The sequence below is a fragment of the Panthera tigris genome, chromosome E1 (genome assembly GCF_018350195.1).
Source record: "Panthera tigris isolate Pti1 chromosome E1, P.tigris_Pti1_mat1.1, whole genome shotgun sequence".
Classification (NCBI taxonomy): domain Eukaryota; kingdom Metazoa; phylum Chordata; class Mammalia; order Carnivora; family Felidae; genus Panthera; species Panthera tigris.
In genome coordinates this window covers 13,083,432-13,099,054 of record NC_056673.1, presented here as the reverse complement: position 1 = coordinate 13,099,054, position 15,623 = coordinate 13,083,432, and the positions used below count along the sequence as shown (strand labels likewise).

The 15,623-nt window shown below is 54.2% G+C and overlaps 1 protein-coding gene across 3 annotated transcripts in view; it reads right to left on the bottom strand.

The window, feature by feature from the left end:
* CAMKK1 (calcium/calmodulin dependent protein kinase kinase 1) overlaps positions 1-15,270 on the bottom strand; it is a 28,440-nt gene extending 13,170 nt beyond the window's left edge. For 2 of the 3 annotated variants that reach the window (XM_042966402.1, XM_042966401.1), the window contains exons 1-9: positions 15,170-15,270; positions 7,439-7,840; positions 6,457-6,504; positions 5,954-6,007; positions 5,505-5,556; positions 5,117-5,250; positions 4,646-4,682; positions 3,826-3,847; positions 2,536-2,624 (exon numbers count right to left, since the gene is read on the bottom strand). In XM_042966402.1, the coding sequence (XP_042822336.1) occupies positions 2,536-2,624; positions 3,826-3,847; positions 4,646-4,682; positions 5,117-5,250; positions 5,505-5,556; positions 5,954-6,007; positions 6,457-6,504; positions 7,439-7,798 (796 nt within the window). In that variant the 5' untranslated portion in view covers positions 7,799-7,840; positions 15,170-15,270. The remainder of the gene's footprint in view (positions 1-2,535; positions 2,625-3,825; positions 3,848-4,645; positions 4,683-5,116; positions 5,251-5,504; positions 5,557-5,953; positions 6,008-6,456; positions 6,505-7,438; positions 7,841-15,169) is intronic. The other variant, XM_042966400.1, reaches the window with a different exon arrangement.
* Between the last annotated feature and the right edge of the window lie 353 nt (positions 15,271-15,623).

The window sequence follows — 15,623 nt, the reverse complement described above, 5'->3', positions numbered from 1 at the left end:
GGCACTGACTCTACCCCACAGTCACCCACTTATGGGCTCTACCTCAGCAAATACTTTCCTCTGGATCAGCAGTCCCCAAGATGTTGGAGAGGAGGGAAGATGGAAAGGGCAGGAGGAAAGAAGAGAGGAGAGGCGGAGATGAAGGGCAAAGGGAGTGAGTGTCACACAACAATAACTACGAAACCAATGATCCTCTAGTGACTGCCTCTTATGTGCCTGATGCACTCAAGAGATTTGACACATACCCATCAGAGTGCAGAGGCTCAAGAGACTGTGTATTTGACCACGGAAAGTGGTCTCAAATTCTTATCTCAAACCCTGGCCTCTCCCCTGAACTCCGGGATATTTATCCACATGGATATCCGGCAGACATCTAATATATTTCTCAAAATTTCTCAACAACACATCTAATTCAGAACTTGATTGCACTGTCTGCAACCCCCTCCCCATCCCTCACCAGACAAACAAAACAGAAGACCTCTGCTTCTCCTCTAGTCTTTCCTATCGGGTTAATGGCACATTACCAGTTGCTCAGGCCAAAAACCTCAGGATCATCTCCAACTCCTCTCTCTTTCAGACACCACATCCTATTCAATCAACAAGTCCTATGGGCTCAACTTCTAAGATATATTCCAGATGTGACTGCTTCTCATACCTGCATTGCTATACTTGCCCCATCTACAAGAATCAGGTCTGGGCCCCCTGACCATGGAGCCTTCCCCAGGCAGCCTTCATCTTCCCTTCTGAGGACCAGAATGACAAGGAAGGTCTTCAGCACCTGATGCCTCCATTCATCTGCCTGTCCAACCTGTGGTTCTGACCAGTGGGCTCTGGGAAGCCCTTCACTGTGATTAGCTGGGTCTTGACAAGACTTTACTCCAAAGCCAGATGGGATTAGCTTGTTTTGGGATGGGGGAAACAGAGGATGGGAAACAAAAGGCACTGAGCTGAAGAGAAGGGCCCAGGACAGGAAGGGGTGGAAGCCAACCTGGTACAGGGTTGTGCCCACCACTCATCACACCCAGGGTGAAATGCCCCCTTCCCATAACTCTAAACCCTTGATAGAGAGTTTCTGCAAAGCCCTCCTCTCTGTGTGCCTCAGTTTCCCCATATGTGCAAAGAGAGTATTAGAGGGCAGTGGAGTGGCTCAAATGAGATAAAGACAATCCTGGTATCTGATACCTCAGATAGGTCCTCACCCTGTTCCCCTAGGAAGAGAATATGCTCCTGATAAATCCAGCTAAGATTTGAGAGAGATGGGCACCACTCCTGTTCCCCAAACCAGGCCAGAACCCTCAATGTCTGAGGAACCTCCCCTCCCCATGACCAGCCAGTCATCCAGTGCTGCCCCCCCTCACCTCCTTCATGTCTCCTCCCCACTGCCACTGCCCTAATCCAGGCCTCACCATCTGTCGTTTGGGCTGTAGAAAAAGCCTCCTTCCTCACCTCTTGCCCTTCATTCAGCCACTACACAGCTGCCGAGCTTTCTGAGATGCAAATCCTATCATGCCCCTCCCTTCTCAAAGCCCTCAGCGGTTTACAATGCTGACAGAATGAAGTCATGAAAGTCCTCTGTGGAGGTATTCCCAGCCCTCCTGGTATGGCCTGAGTAGCTTTCCAGCTTTGTGTTTCACCACTCTCCACCCCATGCTTCAACCAGATTTTACGTCTCCCCATTCTTAAATAGAACATGTCCACTCCCCTCTGTGCCCCTGCTATGCAGTTCTCTCTGCTTGACATACTCTCTCCCATCCATCCCTCAAGCCTGGCCGATGAACTCCTACTTATCCTTAAGGATCCTGGTCACAAATAGTCTCCTCTGGGAAGCCTCCCTTCAGTATCTGACAGCCCTGTGCCACCCCAGCCTTAGCCAGCACTGCACTGTATCTGCCTGCTTAGGTTTCTGTTCCTTCTGCTACACTGAGATTCTCGAGGTCACATTTGGGTCTTTGTCAATCTCCTGGCGTCTAGCTGGCGCTTAGTAGGTACTCATATATGAAAGAAGCAAGTGAAAAAAAAAGAAGTAAATGAATGAGTAAATAAGTGAATTCCAGGGACAGAGGCTAAGCTAACATCCTCCCTCCTGAGCTCTCATCACCTTTGAGCCCTCACAGTAAACCCACCCTTCCTCATCTACAGGACGCATGACATGACAGACTATTCTTTAGGCAGCTGGACATAAATCTCTTCCTTCCTATATCTCTTGAGGCCCTGCGGAAAGGTTAAGCTTGACTAATAACTCAGCAGAAGAGATACAGAGAACACCCAAGGCGCAGCTCCACTTGAACAACCTGGTGCAAACCCAGCGAAACCCGCCACCACTCCCTTCCCTTTTCCAATCCGGGAGGTTCTGGCCCCTCCCACAGTCCACACCACGCCCCCAAACGAAGCTGATTGGTAGATCAGCGCTGACTGATAGGACTGCTAAGAGCTAGTTCAGCCCGGGCTCTACCCTTCCGGTGCCCGCCACACCCCCCCCCCCCCCCGCCCCCAACCCCGTCCCCCGTTCCAAGGGGCAAGCAGACCCTCGCTCACAGTACTCAAGGCCCAAGATGACGTCCCGCAAGTAGAGGCGAGCTTGCTCTTCGGGGAAGGGCTTGTCGCTGGGCACCTCCATGACCGGCCTACAGAAAGGGAGGGGAGGAGGAGGGGTGTTCAGCTGAATCATAACGAGTAAAAGCAGACAGCTGGTAGGGAGACAGGGGCTGGGCCATTTAGGCCCCTCAGGACTTCCCGGGAGCCCTCTATGCTCAAACACCTCCCCAGAACTCAAGACATTAGCTTTTTCTCCCATATGATGAAACATTGAAAACACATAGACACAAATATCCCCTTACAATCATTATAATTTCAAATTAGCTTTATCTTAATTTCTGATTGGCTTGGTATTCCTTCTACTAAGTACTTCTCTATAACCAAACTGTTGCAAAGATGCCATTTACCGCAGTGTTTTTCAAACTGTAGGTCCAGACCTAACAGAGGGTCATGAAATTAATTTAGTGGTTGACTAATGCTTTTTTAAAAATTTCTAATGAAGTAGAATTTATCAGAGTACATCATATGTGATAAAGACATGTAATGTTTTGTAAAACTTTGGTTTCAATTACAGAGATGGATGACAATGTGAAACTTATATTTCTTACTTCGATGAAGGTCAAAAACGTTTGAAAAGCTCTGAGTCTTAAAGGGATACTACTCCCAGCCCCCTCCTCCCCACAGAGAGGCAATCACAAGCCATACCCTGTATTTAAGGTCTTGACAGTTAGGGCCTATGGTCCACCCAGGCCTATGCCCACTACCCCAAGTCTGCTGCTTTGCTAATACTGTGAGAAGGCCAAATAGAGCAGACATGAATTAGACTCAGTGTGTGACCTTGGACAAGCCACTTACCCCCTCTGAACCTCAGCTTCCCCTCTTGTAAATGGGAGCAAATGGAGTCCCACCCACCCAACTCATAAACTTGTAAAGCTGAAAGAACTCTTTGTGATTTGAATCCAGGTGAGAGCCCCATCTCTACATATTTGCTTGAGAAACACTCCTTTCTTCTCCCACTCCTCCCTCAAAATCTTTCCAGTTCTTCAAGGCCTGGCTCAAAACCCACCCCCTCTTCCAGAGAACTCTGAATATTCCAGCCTCACTGACCCTCAGCAGACTTCAAAGAATTGCCCTATTTGTCTCTCATTTCCCCCCAGATCAGAGCTCCCCAAGGGCAGGGCCTGGGTCTCCGCTTTCTCCTAGAGTAGCTGACCCTGGGACTAAGGGCACAGGGAGGGAAAAGAAGGCCTGGATTAGACTTGACCTGCCTGATTGGGATGGGGAACTCACCCCTTTCTCAGGAGGTCAAACACTGAAAGAAAAGAAAAGAAAAGTAAAGTAAGTAAGATGCAGCCAGGCTTGCAAAGCAGGTGATGCCAAGGTCCCTCCCTGTTCTGGAAAGTAGGAGAGGGTCAGGCATCCAGGCATACTTGCAGGATGGATGGGACAAGGGTCCCAGGGTATCAGAGGAAATAAATGGGTGAAAGTATGGTCTACTTTGGTCTACTATGGATCTGCCTCATCCTGATTCACCATGGATTCCTTTCTTGGGAAGGAGGTGGGTAACTGAGGCTTGCAGAAGGGGCAGGAATTTCCCTGAGGGTCACAGCAGATAGGCAAGTAGGACAGGGAGTGAAGACTAAAGCCTTGACCTTAATTTCTAAGCCCAGTGTTTTTTCTGTCCCGTTTCTGGAGGGCCTCTAAACTCATGAATCAGGCACCATGAACTTAAATAACAACATTAATAACAATCTTGTATATAATGACTCATTTACTCCTCATATCAACCCTATGAGTTAGATATATTATCCCCCATTTTACAGGTGAGGAAACTGAGGCACAGAGCTATCATACAGGGTCTGGGAACCCATATCACATAGCCTGCTTCCTGCACGTACTTGATCCACTGTCTCTCTGATCAGTGGAGTGGGAGCTTGGGAATATTTATTGAATCTATGTGGGTATTCTAAGTTTGGATTGGCAGGGCTGGGCAAGGGAATCCAGGGCTTGAGAACATGCTCATACAGCCCATTTGAAGGTCACATGTGTCCCTGGGGAGCCCTTGGACTGACCCTAGGTAAGCTGCTTTGGGAAGAGCTGGGTCACTCACCTAAATAGAGATTGTCCTCAGCTGGGTCGTCCAAAACCTAGTCAGAGGGAACAGACATGGTGGTAGGGCTTGAGGACCCCCAGTATGCTGTGCAGCCTCCCTGGACAATGGAGCAGGAACTATGTAGGCCCCAGACAGATGAGGCCTCGAAAATCACTGACCCCCAACCCTGGCCCACCAAGTGACATCCAGCTGTTCTCTCCTCCTGCCATGACTGGGGGCTCACTTCTTGCTTCTGGGCAGCCCCTTATCCTCACTGAGACCTTGAGAATATTGCAGACCAGCCTGAACTGAACCCTAAAGCCTCCCTATAGCTGCCACCCCAAGTCTAGCTCTGTCTTTGGAGGCCTTAGCCACAGATACTTTGGGAGGAGTATCTGGTGGGAACCCTAGGTCTGTGCTGAGTGTTCCCAAGCACCACAGGTTTCTTCACAGGACTTGAGTTCCCACCCACTCACCACTGCCTCCTACCTCAATCAGCTTGACCACATTCACATGGTCCAGCTTCTTCAAGATGGCAATCTCCTGGTACACTCGCTCCAGTGGCAGCAGCTGCTTGGCTGGTCCTCCTTGGGTAGCTTGGGACCCCCTTGGGGGAGGGCGACCTGTGACCAAGAAGGGGAGTCGAGCCCCTATTGCAGGAGGCTGGGCCTCACCTTGGCCCCACAACCAGCCTCAAGCAAGAATCTTGCAATGGTCTTGTCCCCAACCCACCAAACACATCCCCACTACCAAGCCTTTGCTCATGCTTTCCCCACCTCTACCCCCAGTCCTAACAAAAATAGTGAGGGACTGAGGTGTCCTCCTCTTCTGCCCCCAAGCAGGGAGCTCCCAAGCATAGGACCCAATAGATACATACGTGGAAAGCCATACTGCTTCAGTAACTTCTTTTTGGAAAGAACTTTCATTGCCTGAGGAGGGAGGGGTAGAAATGTCATTTGTGTGCAGCCACCAGGAGCTAGAACAGGCTGGTTACATGTGGATGGAGGTCCAATCACTAGTGGGTGACTGCCACCAGAACTGAAAGTATGGCCTAGGTGTGGTTAAGCTGGGTTAGGAGGTGGCCATATCTGAATCTAAGCCTTACCCTATTTCCCCAACAAGCCTTTCTGGAGCTCTCCTCTCAGAAGGTCCAGCCTCTGCTTGCATATTCTCAAGAAGCTTACTCCGTTTTCATTCCCTTAGGGACAGGAGCCCACTCCCTCTAGAGGCAGCCTTGTCCTCTGTCTTCCCAGCACAGCCACTGCCCACCTCCCAGGCTTCTGGGGCCTGGCTGGGGCAACACCTCCCTCCCCTCCCCAGACTCACATAGTGCCTGTCTTCACTTTCGTTGTAGGCCAGTCTCACCACGCCGTAGGCACCCTGGAAATAGGCACCGGTCAGCCCTGCCTGGACAGGGCAACCTCCTCCAGGACTAGCTCAGGGAATGGGGAGCCTGAACAGCTCCGGCTCCCTCCCCCCTCATCCCATCTCCACCCCCACCAGCTGGCCACCAGCAGGCATACATTTCAGGCAGACAGAAAGAGGGCTGCTGTTCCTGGTAATTGCCTCTGCTTGGCTCAATGCAGCTCTATGCTGCCTCAGACCCTCTTTGTCTTCCATCAAAAACTAAGGAATCAGGAATGGAGAATCATTTCCCACCCCACCTTAGGTATTTCCTAGAGGACAAAACTTTCTTCATTTCTAAGCTGGGGCCTTCCCAGCTCTGCCTTACATTCCCAGGGGAGAAAGAACTGCCAAGCAGAGGATCCTGATAGGCTGCCTACCCAAAGCCTCAAGAGAACAGTCCCCACTGCCTGTCCCAGTCCTACCTTGCCAATCTCACTCTGTAGCTTGTATTGGTTCAGCTGCACACAGTCCTGGGGGGGAGGGCAGGGAGGGGAAAGGGAAGCATCAGGTAAAGCTTAATCCAGAGGCAGTATTGATCCCACCTCAGCAGCCTGTTCAGGGTCCAATCCTGGCTCTGGGCCCCTCAATCTCAGACCCCCCCCCCCATCTCATCAAGCTCTCATGTTTGGATGGGGAAACTTGGTGGTCTCTATGCCACGAAAAAGGACAAGAGGCCTTGCACACTCATGTCTGCAAACATGAATGGTGAGCCATGGCTGTACTTTACTCCCTAGGAAGTGGTGAAGGAAAAATACACTGATTCCTGCCTGGATGCTGGGGTCTGGGAGACCTAAATCTGTGAGAAATGCATAAGCAAGTATTTATAGAAGTAGCTGAATGCAAGGTCTTGGCTGCATGGACAAGAAAGATGAAGAGAGCCTTGGGGACAGGAGACCACAGCCCTGGCTCAGGCATAAGAAGCTCAGCCTGTGCAATCAGTAGATTGCTCGGTACTAGGGTTCACTGTCAGATCTAAGTGGAAAACAGAGCCAGTGGGATAGAGGCGCAGAAGTAAGAACAGAGACTGGAAGCGTGCTGGCAGCTTCTGAGTCAGAGGAGACTCTAAGAAGCAGGATTAGAAGTGGGGGCTAAAGCTAGGTTTGACTTGTTATGGGGAGGGTGGACATACTATCGATCTTCAAATTTCTAAGAGAACTTCTTGGGGGACAAGGGGAGGGCCTATTTCTGAGGCCTGGCCTAGGGACAGGAATGGAACTTAACAGTGATTGGCTCAGAAGGAGCTCCCTGGTGGGAAGAGCCATATTGTGAGGTAGCAGGCTCCTCAACTCTGGGGGTATGCAAAGCAAAGCCTAAACAGCTGTGCAGCAGGGGCACAGAAAGAAAAACATCTTCATTTAGGACTATTAAAAGCTTGTGAGCACCCCCTAGCTCTGCCCCACCAACCTCTGTATCTGAGATAGCCACATGGTGGGACTCAATGGTGGGCCTCCTCCAGACCCGTGGGGAGATGTGGCTGGCAGGCCCTGTGGCATAAGGCCCAGCCTGGGCCTCCAGGCAGCTTCCTGCTGGCCGCTCTTGCAGGGAGAACTTCCTGGCTGAAAGGCTGGGCCGGGCTAGTGGGGGTCTTGAAGCACCACCAGGGATCACAGAGGCAGCTCTGGTCCTTGGCGGAGGGTCCACGCCATTCCTGGCAGGCTCTGGACCACCACCTGCCTCCTCCAAGTGGGCCACATCAATGGCTGCCACTCGTTCCACCAACTCTGCCCGAGGGTCCTGGCAGCAGACTGCTGGGCCCCCTTCCATTGCCACAGTTAAGGGGGTCCTCTGTGCAGCCTTACTGGGAACCTGAAAAAAGAGGACAGAGAAGGCTTCAATCCTGAGCATGGACTAAGGAGGTCAGATTTCCAGGCCCTTTGGTCCCACCTTCATGACTTTGCCCTCCCTGTTTCCCCTGCCTGAGTTGCCAGCATCCGAAGTCAGGTCTGCCCCTGCTAACTGAAGGAGTTCCAGGAACTCATCTGGCTCTGCTGCACAGCAGCCCTCTAGACCTCAGTATCCCCATTGGTGAAATGGGCATAGTCACATCTGCCTTGCTGGCTTCACAGGGAAGCAGGGAGAATCCGAGATTCTGGAGTCAGGACAGACTGACATGGGCAGAATACTGGAGGCCCAGCAGCAATGGGAGAAACAGAGTCCAGGGTCAGCTCAGGCCCCTTCCAGCAGACAGTCCAGTGAGTCACCAGCCCCACCCTGGACTGCAGAGCATTCCAGTGCTGCTGCCTGGAAGCTGAGCTGGGCACTGGTAATGCACAGGCCTCCCTGATACTCCAAACCAGTCACTTACCCTCCAGGAAGGCCTCTCCAGGACCACAGAGCGAGTTTCCCATCCCCCATTACTCCCTTCCCTGCCTCAGCAGAGCCTGAAGCCTAGGAGAGGGTCCTTTAGGGGAGGGGCTGCTGCTTTGGTGGCTGTCAAGAGAGAATTCACTAAACTAAAAGGTCACTCCCGGGGTGCCTGGGTGGCTCAGTTGATTAAGTGTCCAACTTTGGCTCAGGTCATAATCTCACAGTTTGTGAGTCCGAGCCCCACTTGGGGCTCTGTGCTAACAGTGAGGAGCCTACTTGGGATTCTCTCTCTCTGCCCCTTCCTTGCTCATGTGCACACACTCTCTTTTTCTCTCTCTCTCAAAAATAAATATTTAAAAGGTCACTCCTTATTTTTCCTGGTTTTTCCTTCCAGTTTATTTGTGTGCCCCAAATATTTGTCACAGCTACTCAGACTGAGATGTTCTCCATGGCCTGACCTTACACCCACCCTGACCCCACTACATTCTGAGCCCCAAACCAGGCTCGGGGCCAAAGGCTGACCCCAGCTTGAACCCCAAATTGACCTCTAACCCAGCCCTCACCTTCTACCACAACCCTGGGCTGAACCCTGACCCCAGGCTAAACCCTGACCCTCAGACTGGGCCTCCATCTCTGATCTGCTCTAGGCTGAGCAGTGGCCCCACTCCAGCCCAGTGCCCTTCCCCCTTCCTGGGCCAGACTCAGCATCTTCTCAGGAAAAGGAAGTGAGTGGACTCCTGACCCTCTGCCCTTCCTGTTTGGTGGTAACCTCCTCTCTACCCACACAGTGACTTTAAGAACATAAGTCACCCCTTGTGCCCCCATCATCTTGCTTTGAGAGATGTCAAGCAGGTAGGGCTCACTGGAGCCCACTGGCCACAGAGGAGCCTGGGCTGGGTTCTAATCCTGCCTGTCAGCCTACTGTGGCATCCTGGGTGGGCTCCTTCCTGAGTCTGAGCCTCAGCCTCTCCATCTGTACCATGGACGCAGGATCTTCCCAGATTCCCTAGGGCCAATGCAAGGCTTAGAGATGGACTGTGGGCAAGGGTGTCATCCAGAAGCCCTGTGCTTGGTACGGTGCGCTGAATGAGTGGAAACCCAGAGGTGGTATCGCTGATGCTGACATGCAGAAAGGAAGGGGGAAGGGAATCCAGACTGGCAATAGGAAAAGACATGAAGGTTGGACCTAGAGGAATGAGGAAGCAGTTGGTGAGCCCAGAGAATCAAGGATGCCTCCCTGGAAGAAGTGAGAGAATGAGTAGGACTGGAACATCAGGGAGACTTCCCTGGAGGAGGTGAGGGAGGCAGGTAGCACTGGAACATCAGGAAGGCCTCTCTGAAGGAGGTGAGGAAGGTGAGTAGGGATGAAGCGTTAAGGGGTCCTCCCTGGAAAAGATGAGAGGGACAGTGTATGCAATTGAAGGAAGTATCAGGGAGGCTTCAGGAACCAGGCCACTTGTGGGAAGGAGGAAGCCAAGGATGAAAGGAGCCCTCCAAGCTTGGCTGGCCTAGCCCACTCCGTGTAGATGGCCCACTCTGTTGCCCGTCACCCTCACCCTGTAGGCCTCTTTCCTCCTACTAGAATATAAAGTCCATAGATGAGGGCTCTTGTCTGCCTCGTCTCCATGAGATCATCGGGATCTGCAGCAGTGCCTGGCACATGGTAGAAGCTCAATAAATGTGTGTTGAATGAACGAGGGGTAGCCATAGGGATCATTAGAGCGCTGTCCCCAGTCGACACGGGAAAGCAGCGTCAGAAACGGGACCCCAACAAGCCCGGGGCCCCAGTCTGTCGTAGGGAATGAATCAATGTCAGGAGCTCAGGCTCTAGGTCTGCAGCCCCCTGAAGAGCAGCGGCCACAGGTGGCCCGGGCCCATAAAATTTGCATATGATTTCCCTGAGGCTGTTATCCCAGCAGGAAGCCAGCTTCCTCTAATGCCCTTCCTTTTCTTTTCTCGAGGGGAAAGTGAGGTCCAGCAAGGGCCAGGGAAGGGCTCACACAGAAAGCCAAGGCAGAAGTCTTTCTGCTCCACCCTGGGGCCCTATTACCTGGTTAAGGGTCCAGGCTCTGATGCCAGGCTGCTGGCCCCATCTCTTCCTGGTCTGGGTCCACAGGCAGGTGACTTCACCTCTGTGCCCCAGTTTTCCTCATCTACAGAATGGGGCTAATAGCAGTCTCACCTCCCTGGGTAGTTGTGAGGCATAAATGTGTGAATCCTGTCCGTACCGGTCTCAGAACTGAGCCTGTCACTGCGGAAGCTCCGTAAAAGTGAGTTGTTGTGCTGCTGTTGTTGTGATTGCCTAGGACACGCTGTGGCCCAGATGGATGTGCAGGCGGCACAAGGCGGCTATGAGGGCTGACGTCAGGCCCTCCACCCTCCCTCCTCCCTGGATCAAATTCAGGTGACTAAGCATGTCTGCGCAGGAGGCACTGGGGAGGCCCCAGGTTCCAGCCTCATGTCCGGGCAACGGCGCCTGGCACCTGAGGCTATGCATCTGACGGCATGTGTCCACACGTGAGAGAATGTGCGGCCACATGTGAGAGAACTTGTACGGGCAGGGATGTGGGCCGGGGTCATGTGTATGTCTGGGGTGGGTGGGGAGGGAGTCCACACATAGAAGCCCATCTGGATGGAGATAGAACTCTACACAGGTGGATAAATGTGTTAATGTGCACTGGGTGCCTTTAGGTCCTCGTGTACGCGTGCTCCAGAATTGGGGTGGGGGGCGGTGGCTGCATGGGGACCATGGGAACCTGATCTTAGAAGGTCAAGTCTGAACTTCCCACACGGTCACCTGTCCACCAGGCTGGGCTGTGTGTCCTGGGCAGGCACCACCCCTCTCTGAGGGGCCACCGAGAAGGTCTCTCAAGGCCCTCCCCAAGCTGAGGCCTCAGTAGTCACTTTATTGCAACTGACTGTGGAGGCAAATGGGGGCTATGTGGGCAAATAGAAGGACAGACATGGGCGCCTGGGTGTCTCAGTTGTTAAGTGTCTGACTTGGGCTCAGGTCATGATCTCCCAGTTCGTGAGTTTGAGCCCCATGTCGGTCTCTGTGCTGACAGTACAGAGCCTGCTTGGGATTCTCTCTCTCCCCCTCTTGCTCTCTGCCCCTCCCCCACTTCTGTGTGAGCACAAGCACACCCATGCTCGCTTGTCTCTCTGTCAAAATAAACTTAAAACAAAACAAAACAAAAGGACAGACAGGCTAGGACTGAGGTCCAAGGCCCAGCAAGGACTCTATGGGCACGGAGAGTCCCCCAGGAACCAGCTTAGTCTGGTAGCCAAGAGTGACTAAACTCAGGCCCTCTCTCACTGGGAAAAGCTACTGTAATCCTGTCCTCCCAGACTTGGGTCATGTTGCCTTGGAAAAGTCATTGAGACTCTTGGAGCCTCAGTTTCCTCATATGTGAATCAGACAAGAGGCTGCCATCCTGCCAACTCCCAGGGCTATAGAAATAGATGAGATTGTGGCTAGAGAAGCAATTTGTGCCTGAAGATGTATCTACATGTAGAAGCCGCTGAGAGAGAGCCTTGATGTACAATGTACAACCCCATATCTGCCCCCTGGCTCCAGGAGGGCCTGGCACATAAACCCCTCAGGGAATCCCCCCACCCCCAGGCATCTGGCTACTTCCAACATGCAGACCCTGGCCCCAGATGCCTACTTGGCCTGGCTTCCTCCTCAGGATGTTCCCCGTCCACCTGGGTCTCTCAGACGAGACCCAGAGTACCAGAGAGCAGGCAGATCCCGCCTTTGTCCAAATGTTCGAGCAGCCCCTCTTGGGATGACTTCAGGCACCACTCAGACCTCACTGTGAGTTCTGGAAGGCTGCTGAGAATCTCAGGGCTAGGTTGAGCAGCCACCACGCAGGCAGAGAAGACACGGCCCTGGCCATCCAAACACTGCCCAGAAAGGAAAGCTGCAAGGAGGTGGTCAGGCCACCCAGGCCAGACTCAGAAGGTGGCCCTGACATCGCCAGGCTGCCTCACAGGAGCCGTGTTTATGCTCCTGACAAGTGTCTGGATGGCCCTGGCAACGGGTGCCCTCTGCAGTTCCTGCCTCCGCCCGGGATGACTCAGTCCTCCTTGAGGGAGGCCCAGGCATCTAGTGCCAAGTCATGCTTGAGGATGCCTACCGTGAGGATGCCCCCTCCCATCATCCCCGGAGAAGCCCCAAGCACTGAGGTGGGACCTGCACCCAATTTCGCACGGCAACCCTCAGTGCTTCCTCAGCACATCTTGGCTGATGGTCTCCAGGCATCACCTTCTATCTCTGCCCCTCCTCATCTTCCACACCAGGTCTGCACCTCCAGCCCCATTCTTTCCAGCCAGCTGCCTCCTTCCTGCAATGTTCCTGGGCGTTTCAGACCCACAGAGTCCCCATTGCACTTGGCACTTCCCCCAAGTCTGCTCTTCCTCTGTGCCTGTCGCAGAGGTGGATGCCATCATCCTCCCAATTCTCCAGAAACCCGGGAGCCCTCCGTATCACCCATCTTCTCCCTTTTGCTCATCCTTGCTCCCTTAGCCCCACACTTACTCTCTCCTCTGGCTTCACCACACCACTCGCGGCTTCCCAAACTGCAGACTCTGTTCCGCTGCCAGGGCTTTGTACAAGTTGTGCCTTCTGCCAGGAACACACCTCCCTCTATTTTGCTGCTGGAGGATAGCTCAGATATCTCCTCCTCCAGGAGCCCTCCTTCGTCTCCCCACTGCTGGGTGAGGTTACTAAGTCGGACCCCTTACAAAATCAGGATTTAGATCTCTGCTTTTCTTTCCCACTGCTTCTGCCACACAGTCTCCCCACCTCCAGGCTCATACCCTGAACCCACCCCAAGCCCTCCTCCACATCAGTCGCTAGAGGGAAGATTTCTAACATGCAAATATGGTCACAGTTCTCCCACACCTGGCCTTCCAGGAACTTGGAATCTGGAGGACAGAAGAGGAGGAGACCTAGCCTCATACTGGGGGCTCAAAGGCTAGGGAACAGCCAGAGACACAGACTTCTGGGATCCAAATCCAGAGTCACTCATTCATGCAACAAATATTCAATAAGTACCTGCTATATATGTGTCCAGGGACTGTGCTAGGTGTTGGGAGATAAAGCAGTGAACCATAAAGTCCATGCTTTCATGCAGTTTAATTTCTAGTTAGGACAAGAAGCAACAAACCAGAAAGGCAATAATTAACAGATGATATGTCAAGTGGTATGTGCAATGGAGAAAAATACAGTCATGTAAGGGGGATCAAGAGTGAGGGGCTGGGGGGGGTACTATTTACAGTGTGGTCAGAAAGGCCTTTCTGCAGGATTTGAGTAGAATCTGAAGAAAGTGAGGGAGCAAGCAGTGTGCACATCTGGGAAGGGCATTTCTGGCAGAGAAACCGGCCACTGCAAAGGCTGTGAGGTGGGATGGTGCTCGCACTGTCTGAGGAACAGCAAGAAGGCTAATGTTGCTGGACCGGGATTCTGCATGTGAGAGGTACCCAGGCGAGCAGAGTTACACCCAGAGGAGAGGGCCCAGCCATTTGCCGTGCCTGGTCCCAGGGATGGCTTCCTGGAGGAGGTGGTATGTAAGCTCTTTCATGACCACTGAGTAAGGATTTCAGAGGGGGAGTGGATGGAAGTTCTCACTATGCATGACAGAAAGCCATTTTCTGGCTGAGACTCAGGGCTTGGCCTTGGAGGGGTTCGTGGACAGAGACCAGGAGGCCTCAAAAACCGGAAGATGCTTTTGAGCAGGGGAATGACTCAGTTGGATGAGGTTTAAAATGATCCCCCTGCCTGCTGTGGGTACTGAGAGAGAGAGGCGAAGGAGGAGGTAGAGGTCCCCAGAGTCTGTGGGCCTAGGACACAGTCTGACACACAGTGGGTGTTCAATCTGTATCTGCCGAATGAGGAGTGAGGGCCGTGTGGGGGCCAGTGCATCCTCAAGGACACAAGCTGCGTGCTCCTCCCAACTCCCCAGCCCATTTGGCAGATACACAGCCGCATATGCACCCACCAAGACATAGTCCTGTGACCTGGGACACAACCTTTTCTACACACCTCTGTACCCTCAAGGCACACACAGACGCCTCCCCAGATAGGCGCACGCCGACGTCCACGTCCATGTGATCGGCCCTCACACACCACTCCATCCAGTCATGCACTCCCCTCACACACACAGGCACACTCGTGTCCACGTGACACACACACCCACCTCCAAACACCACACACAGGTCCCTGCGCACGTGTGCACCCTTCCAGCCACCAGTTCTGTGCCTATCAGGCCCCTGAGGCCGCAGCGCCCGCTTTCGCCGCTCCCCTCCACCCCGCTCCATCCAGGGGAGGACTGCGCAGCTAAAGCCACCCGCCACATCTGTCCCATTCATCCACCCCCTCTCCGCCTCTCCCCAGCTCTTGCAGGAAGACTCGGCGGAGGGCCGTGTAGGAGGAGCACTCAGCGCAGATCCACACGTGGGTGCACAGATCTGGGCCCACTCCGCATAGATACGGCCTCCCACCCACAGCTGGGGCGGGGGTGGGTAGTGCGCCGGGTTATGAACGCACTCCCGCAGACTAGAGCTGGGGAAGGGACGCAGACGGCGGGGCGCCCGCATAGATGCGGTCCCGGCTGCCGGCGCCGACAGAAGCAGGCTCCGGAAAGCACCCAGTAGATCCGGCCCCCCAAAAGGGGGAAGGATCCCCGCACCGATGCGGTCCCAGCTGCCCTCGTTAGACGCGGCCTCATAGACCGTCCCTCTTCCCTGCAGGCTCCGCCGAGCAGACGTTCAGGTGTTCGTCCCCTCCCGCTCCCTGCCCCTGGTCCCCTCCCCACCGACCCCTACCTCGGCGCCCGGCGACAGTCTCCGCGGCCCGGCGGGCGACCAGGCTCGCTCCCGCGGCTCGCGCCCCGCCCCACCCGCCTCGCCAGGGCTGGGATCGCGGAGCTCAGACTGCCGGCGCCGCTCCTCCAGACAGCGCTCCCTCCCTCGCTCGCCGCCGCGCCCGGCCCTCGCTCATTGGTCCGGCTCCGCCGCCCGCGGCGCCGCCCAATCAGTGCCGGGGACTCCTGCCCGGCTCCTGGAGGGGAGGGGCCACGGCGGGCAAGGGCTCCGGAGGGGCCCCTCCCCCTGCGGCGGGGCTGGACCTCCTCACGCCCCCGTCGCCCCAATTAAGGCCGCCTGGGCTCCCCCCAAATCCCTCCAAGCCGCGGTCTGGGCCTCTCAGCCGGGCCTGCGAGGTCCGAGTGCTTACCTCCCCAAACCTTTTGTCTCCTCCCGTCTCGGCCTGGCTGGGGCA